We start from the raw sequence: 14,577 nt of genomic DNA, 5'->3' as shown, positions 1-14,577 counted from the left end.
AGAAGAAGAGGGCTGTCACTTATGGATTGTTGATTGTTGTGTGAAAAAGAGAATGTTATGCAACATATTCTATTAAATGGAGCAAGCAAGGAATTGTTTGGACCTGTACTGAGAGAGAATGAGTTTTGACTGATACCGTATTAATTATTTTTGCTGTGTGCATTCAGCAGGGAACATGAACGTATTACCCAATGCAACTATGCTGCACATGTGATTTGTGGTCAGTGTAGCTGAAAGTTATTCCCACTGACCCACTACCCCTGAACATCATTGTGTTGCTTGATTCTTGCATTCAGTGCTTGCATGCTATGGAGCTGGATTTTCAATCAGCCATCCCTCCGTGCTACTTGTGTAGGTGTTTTTGATTGGTGCTAGCAATGTGAAAGTATTCTGCATTTTGATAACTTACTGTGAAATTGACTTTGCCTATGTGGTATCGTATACAGAGGTGACTGTAAGGCAGATCAAAAACCAGCACAGTGTAATTTATATGTGAAGTAGGTTTTCCCTTTCTTCGCATGCCAAAAAGGGATGAAAGTGCACATTTAACATTTTTTATTCAACAAATGTGCCTATGATGCCATCTGTGCCTGGCTGTCACTATGCACTATAATCCAATAATTGGTTCATTTCATAAATGACTAAACTTATACTTTAATTCAATAATGTAACACCATTAAACAGTATACTTTTACAGGCAGTGGTTGTCCTTGGACCAAAGCAACCAAATGTGTTATCTCGTCCCGAGCTAATTTAACACCCTCTTTTTTTCAGCAGCTTATTAATGGAATCTTATAGTTGCTCGTGGCAGTTTTGCACCTCTGTTACAAGGACATCAGTTTCTTGATGCAGTAAACTTGTATGGTAAAACCCTACCACTTCTCAGCTATGGTATGGAGTCCACAGGTTTTTAAGGGAAGGAAAACTGCTGAATAACAATGGCCCACAATAGTCACTGATTATGTATACATCCAGATTCCACCCACCATATGTGCTGCAAGTGCCACTGGTCACCATGCCCTGTGGAGGGGTGGGATTTAGGGATGTTCACCTGCACCAAAGGCCCACACATCACATGAATATTGAGTGCTAAATCCTTGAGATTTGAGTTTGAATAATGCAGGCAGAAAGTGGTTGGAAATTGAAGACTTTAGGTTTTCTGCATTCCAACAGACAGTGCAGATGACCTCCTGTTTAGAAAATGCCTGTGTAAGAGGTGAGTGGTAGTCTAAAGTCTTGTCCAAAGGTTTTAGGGAGAAATATTAGAGTTAATTATCTTAAAATCAACTGTCAGCTGTGTGTTTGGTGAACAGTTAGCCACCCACCCTTTAATCTTTAATCAAGGCTTTGCTTTTAGTGACTTAATTATTTAATTCTTTTTGCCAGTTACAATACGACATATTTGTCAGATTTGTACATGTATTGCTAGAAAGAGAAAGGTGATGGTGGCCATGTTTTCCATCTTTACAGTAGTGTAAAATAAATTATGGTAAATGTCTTAACACCCTCCCACCCTCACCACAATCACTGCCACCAAACCTGGTGTTCACCTGGGTTTTGTCCAGCCACACAAAGGTTAGATAAACTGGAAACTCAAAATGTGTTTGACCACAGTATGCGTGTGACACACCGGGAACCTGTTCCCGTCCAACAATGAATGCTGGGATAGGCTCCAGCAATACTGAACAAAATAAGTGGGTGAAATATATGGGCCGGATGGATGAGTCAGTTCAGCCTTTTCAGTGAATTAATGTATTTTTCAACAACGTGGACACTTGCAGCTGGAGGATGGTCACAGATAAAAATTTTCATTTACAAAAAGAATGTTACATTGACTGCAGAAGCTGCAGGAAACAGTAGTTTCACTGTGCCCTGGTGGTCTAAGGGTCTACAGCACATTTCATGTAATGGAGATGCTTTGTGTGTATTTTCCTCTCACACACTTCATACTTTTAGTCAGCCTCTACTGTCTCTACTCAAATAAAGGTGAAAGTGCCATTTAACATCTGTCACATGTCAACAGTAAGGCATGGTGAAATCTCACACATCTTCACTATTGGTTTTTACATAACCAGATGACTCCACATACTGTATGATAGAATTTCTTTCTTGCACATCTGCTGGTGCCTTCAATGCTGCTGGTAATTCCTAGTTACAGACTCAGTACAGGAGTTGAGGCTTTTGCCACAGCAGGGTCACAGAGGTTTTGGAATAATCTGCCTCCGTACTTGAGATTGGCTGAAGGTGCAGCAAATTTCTGCCTCATTGTATGTGTGTGCGCCAATTTGACCACTGCTTTTATGGACTGAAGTACACAGGTTTTCTAACATGCACTGACTCTAAGTGTGTTTGAAAGTGTGTCTGTGTGAGTGACAGTTTAGACAGACTTACCACCAACTCTGAACCATTTCTCTTATTTTTCATTGTGACCCTCTCCTTTTGCACTGTAGATTAATGAAGTGATGTCACTTCTTAGCGTTACAAGTTAGGCTCCACAATTCACGCCCGCCCAGAGCAACATTTTATCTGCTCATGTCTGCTTGCATCTGCTCATATCTTTCCATTGGCTTTGTATGCATTCATGCCGTTGTTGAATTGTGCATCTCATTACATCTGAATGCATCATTAATCATCAGCCAAGGACTTATTCATTCGACCTTTTCTTGAGCTCTTTTAAAGCCATTGACACTTTTTTATATTCTCTTTTTTATTCAGATCATAACACAGCTATTACTCCTTCCTGAAACACATTATGAAAAAAACAGGCATAATACATGACTACTTAATGCACAATGCTATCCTCTGACCTCTTGCCCCCTTTACTTGTGCCCAACTGGGCCATCGCCTTTTCACTGCGGCACAATTGTCACTACACGGCTGGCTAACACACAAGAACTGTGGACTGTGTGCCACGACTCATTAAATCACACGCAGCCGGCTCTGGCATCACACTCTGTAGCCCTTTGGCAAATGGAAGTCTAAATACAAACAAACTATCACGGAATACAAAAACTGACCTTATGGTATGAGAAGACACATTCCAAATTAAAGTGAAAGAATTAAGATTAGTTGATTAATTGATAGGCGACGCAGGCCTAGGATAGTAATATTTGCACTGACAGAAGTAAATGAATGCCTCCTGTTAACTCTGGATGAATTTTCCAGCTTGAGTAATTTTTGAGCCTGCGGTGGAAGTTGTCTTTCCATGCTGTACAAATATGATTATCTGCAAATGACTTCCTCTGAAGGCAGGAAGAGAGTCTCTGATATCTTCTCTAATTTCTCCAGCAACGCTTGCTGACTGCAGAACACCAGCGTTGAACACATCAGCGTTGTCCTTTAATATCTTTGTCTCCCAAAGTAATTTGTGTGTCAGTTGTCAAGAGTGTGAAAACAATCGAAGCGTCATTATTAGTGTGTGTCAGTCTGACAGATTCCTTCATTCAAAGCCTCTCCCAAGGGTTTTGACAATGGATGGTGGAGAGATTGCAGCTCATGTGAAGGGCCAGTGGTGCCTCAAGCTGTGGCCAGTTGTCTGTAATGGCTCATCTGCCTCTTGATGTGATGAATAATGACTGGACATTTTAGTCCTGCCAACCGTGATGGGCTGAAGTCGCCAGTCTGACCTCCGTCACGTCTGCCAGGAAGTGAGATTTTGTGTCGTTTATTTTCATTTGGTGAGAGAGAGGTCATTTGATCCATTTTCATTTGTACTCCATTAGGTTATTGTGAGCACAAAATGGCCAAGACCTAGAAACATCTTGCATCATGCACTTACAAGTCATTAAAGCAATAGCTTCAATTATTTTGTCAGAGAGTGGGATGACTTTCTCACCGGCAGTGTTATTGATACATGGACATTAGCTGAAGATTTGAGCACTGTAATAGGAGATTGTTCTGCCAGCACATGGCTTGCCAGTCAAAACTCACAGAAGCAGTGAATTTGAATATATTTTCATGAAGCAATGAGCGTCTAAAACACATTTCCAAGCCTAAGGGTGAATGTATGATTCTCAAAAGGCTTTGTGTTCTCGGAGGAGTGAATGCCTGACGACCAGCACAACTAACACTTCACTTCTGTCACTGCTCTTTATCATAAAGGCTCACATCCACACACATACACACACAAATACACACACACTCGCTGGAATATTCGGCCTCATAGACCTTAATGAGCTGCGGCTTTGCTGGTGGCTTGTGTGTGTGTGTGTGTGTGTGTGTGTGTGCAGCTGCAGTGTGGGTAGTGTCTGAAAGAGAAATGCCCTGTGCCTTCAGGGACCAGTGGGATGTGTGGGGACCCTCACACACTCACACTCGCACACACACAGTAAATTCCAATGATTTTGGATGCACTCCAGATTTAAAGCAGATACATTCTAGGGCATAACCTGCTCCCAGTGGGAAATTGCTCAAAATAAGAAAATAATAGCCGACATATACTTTGGAACAGTGGGAAAAGTCTTGATCTCGTTTCCTTGTGGAGAGGTTGTCCAGCCCCTCCCTACGTCCACATACACACACTTAGAAAAGCACCTCACGTTATGTCTTCCACCCTGGCTCCACTCAACAGCCCTTCTGTACAGGGATACATATTGTACAAACACCAGTGACCTCTTCCACAACCTCATGAAATCCCATTGGTTTGGCGTGCAATGAATAATGCTCTGAGGCCACAATGGAGAAAGGCTGTGGCTGGAGCTTTGCTTGGGGTTCAGAATGGGCTTGATTGCAACTGTGAATGAGTCAGGTCACCATCTTATATCCCACGTTGAATCCAGGACCCAACTAGAAAACACCTGGGCGGAGTGTGAGGTGCCTGTGGAATTATTGATGAGCCACCTGCAGTATTGTGTATGAGTAAATCTTTATGTGTATGTCACTATGTACGCACGACATGATGCATTATATATAGGGTTTTCTTCACCCCCCAAATTTATTTCAGTAGAATTTACTAGTGGCCTGAGGGGTTAAGCAAATAAATGTGATATGCTGCTCCTTCCTTCAGCAAATCCCTTTCAAATGAGTTTTTATTTTTGTGTCCTGGACTGTGAGCTCCAGTAATGTTACCATATGGCACACACAATATGATTTAGAGAGCTGAGGAAATGCACTAAAGAGGATAACATATTGATCACACATCAACATGTTTCATTTGCTTTGCGAAAACAATGAATGCTATAATAAGACATGTTAGCATGTCTAATCCCAAAGAACGGGTCAGGCAGATGGGAATGTATTTTGTATTTTTGTAAAGTATTTTTGGGCAAACTAAAATTTTAACCTGATGTTGATGCTAGATGAAAAGTTCAGCAAAGTGATTAGGATTCATCCTCACGGCACCATGAATATTTGTACCAAATTCCTCGGCAATCCTTCTAATAATTGTCAAGATATGTCGCTAGAAGTAAAAAATGTCAACATCAATAGTGATCCTATGAAGAGAGGTCACCTGATCACCAAAGTCAGTCGGGCTAATCCCCTGGAGAGCATGATAATCTGTATGAAATTCCATTATAATTCATGCTGCAGTTGTTGAGATATTTCAGTCTGGTAGACTGACCAACCGACTGACATTATCATCCCACTGCCACAAGCAGTATCTCAAAATAATCATGCAGCAGTGACACAGCAGCCCCCTGGAAATGCCTCTTATATTATACTGTTTTTTACTTTGTCCCCAGGGCTTAGTAATAGAACGGATCGGGAGGAAGCCCCTCCTCATATTTGGTTTTTCTGCCATGGCCGTGTTCTTCAGCCTGCTCACAGTGTTCCTCAATTTCCAGGTAAGCCACTCTCCCTGTTGTTCACTGACCTCATTCTAGACATATTGTGAGTGAAGAGGTGCACAGGACTGCAGTCCAATTATAGTTTGAGCAAATCACCATCGGGATTTCTACTCTGTGGAGATAATGTAATTACACATCAACCTCTGCAAAACAGAATTTCTGAATCTCCAAAACATGAAAATAATATTCAGTCATCAGTCATATGCATCAAATATGATCAATTCCTTGATGAATAAATGCTTATTAGAACAATACTAAAAAGGAAATGTCTTGAATATATTGATTGCATCTCCTGTTTGTTCTGGGGATGTTGGCTGAAACAGCATAAAATATAGGATATAGTGCAGTGTCATCTCACTCTCTTTCTCTTCTCTCAGGACAGTGTGACGTGGATGCCCTACCTCAGTTTCATCTGTATACTGGCTGTGATCGCGTCCTTTTGCTCTGGGCCAGGTAAAACCACTGACCAACATGTCTATCTGAGATTTCCTCCTTAATCTTTCTTTCTTTCACTTTCTTTATACTTGAATGGTTTTTGTTTCACAATCCCTCCCTAGTGCTCCACTTCACTCTAAACCTCACTTAAAAGAGTAACTGACATTCACATTTTTGAAGTCACTGTTGAATAATCAATGCGAGTGAACCAGCTGTGCTCAAGTCCTCAATTTTAAAACTGACAAAGGGACTCAGAGCTGTAATTTGCTTTCAGACTACTTAAACAATACGAATAATCATTCAACTGGTGTGTCAGTAATTAGAATCACAGAAAGGTGCTGTCATACATTAGCATACTAAGTATATACTGTATATGCCACAGCACTGGGTACAGTGTGAGTGTGCACAGTGGGTCTTGCTGGGAGGTTGACTTTGAGTTTCAAGGTGAGGTTGTGGCTGTCATCACACATCCAGGTACATTCTTTGTGAATAATAATGTCTCCAGGGAGCGCTTATCCAACAAAGTGCCTCAGTGTATCATGAGATGAGAACAGTGGCACAGGAGAAAGTGTGGGAAAACAGACGCTCTCTCACTGTGATCACATACAGAAAACTACAGGGTGTACATTTAATTCTCCTTAACCTTCAATAGATGTTCTTGAATCAAGAGAGGAAAAGGAAGATATAGAAAGGAGAAACATCCACACACACTCATACACACACAAGAGCAGGCTGCACAGCGATGCCACTGTCCTCTATTATAACACCTTCGCTGTAGCCTTTGATCCTTCAGTGCCTTGCTCAGGTGCACTTATGTGGTAATCGACAGTGCAGATGGTTTCTCGTTTATGTCCTCTGCGCAGAGATGATTTATGGCTACGCTCAAGCAAACGAAGTGCTTCGCTGCTCAGGAATGGTGAATGACTGGGAGGGGATGAGAAGCAAATTCACATGAGGGACAACCCCAGTAGTGCTTTGAGCTTGTGAGTGGATAAATGAGGCGGCTACCATTCCTCTCAAGTCATTTCACTATGCAAACATTGGCCCAGATATTTCACAGCTTTATGAGAACACAAAGATTATGTGGCTCTCTGAAAACAAAAAAGAGGCCATTTTTGTTTTTGAAATGAGGAATTAAGACATATGCATTTTCATCTACCTGCCCTTCCTGGAGAGATAGGGTGTAGTGCTTACAAATAACTAGAGAGATAAATCACTGTCAGTATTATGTGGGATTAGTCATGTCATGATAGAGATCTCTGTAAACAACCAATGATCTATAGCAATGTTTAGAAAAGGCAATTTCACTTTCCATTTGGCAGCAAATCCCACATTTTTATGACTGTATTTAGAGACAGCAGTATGTCGATAATCACTCAGTTCGCAGCTATAATCTGTGTGCAATTTACTGATATGCACAATAAAAAGAAATTACAATCATTTTAGCAATTACTTTAATCATAACTTTTATTATACATACTGCATATCTCTTACTAAGTGTAAATGACACCAGCTATTTATCTAAGGCTTATATTGATAATATAATAGTGATAGTTCTCTGGCAGTGCATTCTGCATCGTGTTTGTATGTCAGAGGTGCAGAGGTTGGTTTTTTACTAAATCCTCTCATCCTCGGCTTGTTTTGTGACTGAGATGCAATTTGCCTCATCAAGCTGCAGCATGAACCAAGAAGATGTAAATCCCACACCTGGAGGAAAAACTGTTTGAATGGCAGCGGGTGTAATGAAATAAACATCGTTATTCATTTTTCATGCGTATTTCTTTGCTCACGCTATTTTTTTTTTTTTCTGCACCACCTGTCTCACCAGCCTCACGCTCTTTCTTCTTTGTCTTCATGTGTGTTGTAAATTGTACAAATGTAGCCATATACCACACCTGCCCACTGGGCTTCCTTAGTGATTTTTCGCCTCTGTGAAACACCTGAACGCCTTTGTAATCAGCCCCCTGCCAGCACAGCTGCTCTCCAATATAGAGAGAATGCATTTTTCAGTACTCTATGCCATATCATCTATGCTGCCTCATGGCTGCAGTGTTCCATCAGTTAGTTCTGTTACCTATAGCCCTAATTTGATGACCTGTTGCAGATGCCCTGCCACTCTCCTGATTTTCTATATTTCATCTACATTTGGGTCTTGATGCCTGATAGCTGCCTGCCAATTATGGCAAAATTTGCTGAACAACATGTGGACTATGAGGGTCCTTGTTCTCATTGTGCATCTGTAAGCACAAAATCAATTGTGATGTGCCCCTCTGCTTTATTACTCTATGGAAGCGAATCTCTGTGTTTATTAAGACATAATTATCAAATATGAATCTGACTCCATAGCCCTGTATACTTGGTTGTGAATGTGTGGTCTTTTCTCATTAATGTGTTCTCTTGGCTTGTATTGTATTTAATTTCACTAACCCTGTGCACCCAAACCAGGCTCCTGTTTGTTTGTTTGTTTGTTTGTTTGGCTGTTGGGATATGGCTGTAATAGGCAAGAGAGAAGTGGGCACACTCGTCACCCTGTAAGCAGAATATTAATGACAAACTCACTGGTGGCTATGGTAGCTGACTGGGGAGGCTCATAACTGGCAGCTACTTATGCCAAATCCATATTTTAAGCAAATCAGTCAGCTAATTGTTTATAGATGATCACCTGGCGCTCACATGGAATAAATTTAGTGCATATGTGCAGATATGTGGGAGTTCTACAGTATGTACAGTATGTAAGTGCTATACAGTTGGTACTGTGGCAAACTGAATGTATCTCTTTGCATTGCAGAGACTGGTTTGCTGCTCTTTACGCAGCGTGTTCCTCTCTATTCTATTCATTCTGGATATAATGCATTATGATCTGCTTTAGCTTTGCTTTTATCAAGCTTAGTCCTGTGAAAATCAGGTGTTAGATTAAAGCAGTGGGTCTTAATCAGTTTCCCTGAGAGCACTCCTCCAGAGGGTAATGGCCAAGGGACAAATGGCCAATTTGGCATCTGTTTTAATGTCTCCGCTGTGTCTCAGGTCTCTCCTTTGAAGAGCAAAACCAGTGTTACATTTTTTTTCCTCCTCTAATGCAATTTGCCAGATATACCGGAGGTCCTTGGACTTTAAGTGGCTGCATTGTCACCTACTTGGTGATTACACGCTAGAATGAAACAGGTTAGATTAAAATCTTGGTACTGGAAACTGTAATTTACTGCAAGTCATTGCCCTCTGCAGCAGGAAGAGGTCTCCAGCAAAGATTTGGAAGAATTTGACTCAAACACTGCAAAAGTGGAAAGCAGCTTTTGTTAACGTTTGATACAAGTAATTTACACACATTAAGACTTTATTGGTTTTTGATGACAACTACTAAACATGTGTGTTTTGCAGTTAACCACACTAATGAATTTATTAATTACAAAAACATATGATCTGTCTTGGAAGATAAAAGTTTGACCAGTATAATAGAGCAGGGTTGGAATAATTAATATTCTGAAAGTTTAAGAGAAATGTGTGTGTGGGGTGGTTCGCTCATGATCAAAGCATCTGTACCGTGTCCCCCTACTTCTGTTCAACACTCTTGAAAATGTGTTAAGTGCAGGAAGTGACCAGCTCATAAACACTCGTCCTCCGTGAATTCTCACATTTTTATGTAGCTGACACATCAGAGCCGCTGACTAGAACATATGCATGTCTGATAATAACTGCTCTGTTGACATATAATTGTCTACTTATTGGGACTCTCATTCCCTTCACTCAAAACAGACCTGCATGCAATAGAGGGCAGGGTTTCAGTTCTCAGAACACCTTCATCAGTGATCATACTGTATATTGGGACAACAACGTATTGTATATTTTCCCCTTTTTCTGTGAATATTCATAGTACAAATGAGCCCACACATAATGCCTAAGTAATGATACACACCATAATTGCAGAGCACTACATATTTTTAAAATATGCACCTCGAGATAACAGGTTTTTGTCATGCAGCACCCACCAACTGTTGTGATAAAAAGCCTCCCATACTCATTGTCGGCATGTTAGAATAATTTCAAGCAGACACATCTCTGTGTTATTATCTTATTATCCTTGCATGCTCCTTATATACAGCTGCAGCCACATTATTAGGACCCCTTTCACTAATAAGCAGTGTTTAATTTATCTTTCAAGTCATATGTAACAGTCGAGGGAAGAGACAAATTATACCTCTGGCTGGCTGAGCTCTGTTTAAGGCCTCTGCACCTGAAGGTTAATATCGCAGGTAGTCACACCTGTCACTTGATGATGGATGATGACAAACCTGGGGAATGTGGGCAAACAATTGAGATGGTAGAGCACAGAGAGCAGCTAGTGTCAGAGCTAAATACAACAAGATATATAAAGCAACGTGGAAAATAGACAACTCATAAAACTGCACTATAGAGAAATGTTAAATGAAATCCATAAGTCATGATAAATTGTTTTTCAACAGCAATTGTTGTTGGTCTATACATATTCCTCTGTGCAATAGAAAACCACTGTTGTCCAAAAGCAATAAAAAACACATCACTGTACTGAGTGACATTTTCCTTCATTATAATGCAGTTACAATGTTGATTCAGAATAAACTACACTAGCTTCAGTGTAATGAAGGAATGGCTCTTTAATATGTGTTTTTAAGTGCTTTTGGATGGCTTCGGGTCCACTGCTTGAAGGCATACTTATATTATATGAGACTATACAACAATACTTGATGGTATAAATAAATGATTGGTTTTGACCTCTGAAAAGATGGAATTATCTCTGATTATTCCTCAAAAAAAAAAAAAAAAACAGCCTTTTTGTCAGTTTGATGGCTGCACATATGACTTTTATTGACTGGGAGAAGGTTTCTCCAAATAAGTGTTAATTTAGTTTAGTGTGAAATATATCACTTATATTAAAGCTATATTTTGTTGAATGGTGCTATGATGATGATTGATTTTGTGGAGTATTACAGACAGAGGGGCAGCAGTGAAGTACATAATGTTACAGGAGTTAATCGAGACATTTCTTTAGAAATCCATTGTAACTATCTTGAGATCAAGTTGGTCCGTAAGGTGTGAGATATTCAAATGGTAGATTTTGAGTGAATAATCACTTCAATTCAATAATCAATTTCAAGCAACATATAAAAGTCCTAGTTTCTCCACTAGAGCAGTGACATTCAGATTCTTGCTTCTGCTGAAGCACCATTAAATTACCTATTACACCTACCCTGTTTCACCTAATACTTATTTTCTGACATCCTTCTCAAACTACAGTAACCTATGTACTGTTTTTTTTTTTTTTTTTTTGACGTGCAGCACACATATGGCTTTTAATTGGCGTGAGCAGCCGCTGGAGCCCTCGGTGAGAAATGTTAGGCAGATTTTCAGATGGTTTGTCAGATGATTGACAAGTGGAGCGCTTGTCTACAGAAGCAAATCCATTCTTCTGCCAAACAGCGGAGCTTGTGAGGAGCACCCGTGGTGTAGATATCTCTGGTGAAGGTTAATTGGGTCCCTTTACTGCTGGAGGCTGTTCACTGTGGGGCTCACTGTATATGCTCCTGAAGCTAGCCATTTGTTTGGCTGTCTCAGTGGTGACAGTCAAACAAATGGTGTGGAGATTCTACTTTGAAGTTGTAAGGGATGGAAATGGTTATGTTACAGTTGCAGAATAGTTCCAGTCCTGTATTTCCATTGTCTGGCTTTCCGTTTTCTGAATTTATCAGACCAAAATTGTTGAAAGTATTTTTTTAAAAGCTGACATTTAGACTTTATTTTTCACGCTGAACTCAGAAATCCAAACTGTTTTTGTTTTGAACTTAACTCAAAGATTATCCTCTCCCAGCAGGCTGTCACTGCCATCTCATTAACTGGGAATTGTAGATTTTCTTGCTGACTCTGCTGTTACTGTGTGTCAGATTTTGCCACCTTGTCAAACCAGAGAAAAAACATATCTCACCCTTGTAAAGCTGGTACCTATATATGAAAACTAACAAGACCAGATACAACTGCATCATATTATATGGCTCTGTTTCTGCATCCCGCATTGAGAATGCGATAACACTGGATTGGTGCTATTCACTGTATACATTATGCATGTATGCACTATAACAGCTGGAGCTGTTGTCACACTGACAGAATTAAGTCAAAAAATATTAACCTGCTGAAAATGAGGAGTGGAGGAGAAATATTTTCCTGTAGTCCTCAGAGAGCTGTTCCTTCTGTTCTGTTGATGAGTGAATAGTGTCGACACTCTGCAGATTGTCAGTCTTCCCAAGTGGAGGACACCACAGATGCACAGATGTGTTCAGTAGCTTGAGACCAGCAGCTTTTACCTCACGATTCTGTCATCGTTTATTGTATGACAATTTTAAGTCAGACCACTTTAATTTAACATCTGCTCCAGTGAGGATACGATGACAAACACCTGCAGCATGACGTTCTTCAGTTTTACTTTAATTACTGAATCACAGAAGTTCTTCTTTGCTTTCTTCTGGTGTCATTTTGCTGTAGAGATTTTGAAGATGGGAGGTTCTTGTTTTCCTAATGTGATTTTAGGTTTAGGTTACTAGTTGTCATGAACGTACTGTGTTCATGCAGTATTTTTCAGTTGAGAACAGATGCTTCTGAATGTTTGATGTATCCAGGGTGAGTCTTAATGTTATGTGCAAATTCAAATTCATCTTCAAAAATTCCTTTTCATGAATGTGGTCAGTTTGATTTATACTGTATTCAGTGTAATTCTCTGGTAATAATCTCACTGAAGGCATCAATAGTCTCAGATTGTGTCTCACTGGGTATTTAGTGCAGCTTCATCATGCCTCATGGTCTTGCACTTCTTCGTGATAGCAGTGGCTCAGTTGTTGTCACAGCATAAATTACATGGATTTAATTCTCAGCAATTGTGCATCCTCTGTGGACCTTTCACATCATTTGCATGGCTTTTTTCTGTCTGAGGAGGCTTTCGCACTGAAAACAGCTCTTTGTCAAAATGACAGAGGAAGCTGTGTTGGTAGGGAATTGTTGTTTAAAGGCGTCTGTGAGACAATGAATTATACCAGGAATAAACCAGGAAGTCCAGTTTGAGTAAAGTCTGTAAAATTAACTAGATTTATTTGTTTGTTTGTTTTTATCTTTCATCATGACAATCACAGGCTTGCACGTATTAAATTGGCTTTGCTGGATGAGTCTCAGTTGAAGCTAATGTGGTTAAACAATATAATCTTTCATCGTCAATCCAAAATGGTGTTCCCTAAATTTCACTGTGAGACATAACTTGTGGATTTGACTGTGTCAGAAATTTAGGACCAATTCTTACAATGTAACTGCTGCTATGACCCATGCCTGCAAACCAACCAATCAGAATAATGGCAATATTTACATTACACCAGAAAAAACATATGCTTCCTGATTTTACCTGTGTGCTATGCATTCTGCATTGGTCAGCGCAGTATTTAGGTGCTGCTGTGCTAAAAACACCTTGGTTATAATGCTAATGTTTCTAGCAGTAGATGGCTCTGTTTAAGAGACTTCTTCAGTGCTATTGTAACAAAGGTAGCTGCCTCTGCATGCTGATATTTCATCAAGTGTATATCTTGTTTGTCTCATCTTGATGGACATGTTGTTATTGTACAGTTCAGGAGCACCCCAGTTATTTTCATCCACCTCTCAGATGACTGTGCTCACAGACGTCAGTGAGTCAGCTCGGGTCAGACATCAATGAACCTGAACTGTCAGCGCACACACAGGCAGTGGACATCCACTGCAGAGCCACCACATAATAACACAATAATAATGGTGATCTGTTTTTCCACTGTAATGTCATGACATAGAATGACACAGGATACACTAACAGGCGCAATACATCAGAAGTGAATTTCTGGATAAAGTTTAAGAAATAAAAACACACAGACCCACACACACAAACCAAAACGATGGAGGTGAAATGAAAACGATGTTGAAACATCTTAAGACATGCAGCTCAAGTGATTTGGATTCTAGACACTGTCCACAAGCTCGAGTGTTGTAATATATCTGTGTATGTGTGTGTTCAGCCAGGAGTCTTCTATTGTCTTGTCAACAGTGCAAATCTAGCATGGAGAAATGTCTGGCAATGGCACAGTGGCCTGCATTCATCAAGGTATCATCCTTTTGGATCTAATCATGCCATGTAATTGGTGCGTGCTCATTTCACAGCTGAGAAATTATGTTAAGTAATCCTGGTGACTCACTCATCACTTGAAACAGAGATTAGGCTGTTTCCTAGGATGAAAATAAACATTTCACACCCATGCTGGCACTCCTGAAACTTAACACCTAAATCTGTGCATTGTTATTTTGGTGGATTTGTTGTGTAACTCGA

General features: G+C 40.2%; 1 protein-coding gene across 3 annotated transcripts in view; it reads left to right on the top strand.

Moving 5' to 3' along the window:
- slc2a9l2 (solute carrier family 2 member 9, like 2) overlaps positions 1-14,577 on the top strand; it is a 92,290-nt gene that overhangs the window by 47,250 nt on the left and 30,463 nt on the right. For all 3 annotated transcript variants that reach the window (XM_018700286.2, XM_018700288.2, XM_018700289.2), the window contains exons 10-11: positions 5,682-5,783; positions 6,164-6,239. In XM_018700286.2, the coding sequence (XP_018555802.1) occupies positions 5,682-5,783; positions 6,164-6,239 (178 nt within the window). The remainder of the gene's footprint in view (positions 1-5,681; positions 5,784-6,163; positions 6,240-14,577) is intronic.

This window comes from Lates calcarifer, linkage group LG12 (genome assembly GCF_001640805.2).
Source record: "Lates calcarifer isolate ASB-BC8 linkage group LG12, TLL_Latcal_v3, whole genome shotgun sequence".
Classification (NCBI taxonomy): Eukaryota; Metazoa; Chordata; class Actinopteri; family Centropomidae; genus Lates; species Lates calcarifer.
Note: the sequence above shows the minus strand (reverse complement) of the source record. Positions and strands in the feature narration are given on the sequence as shown.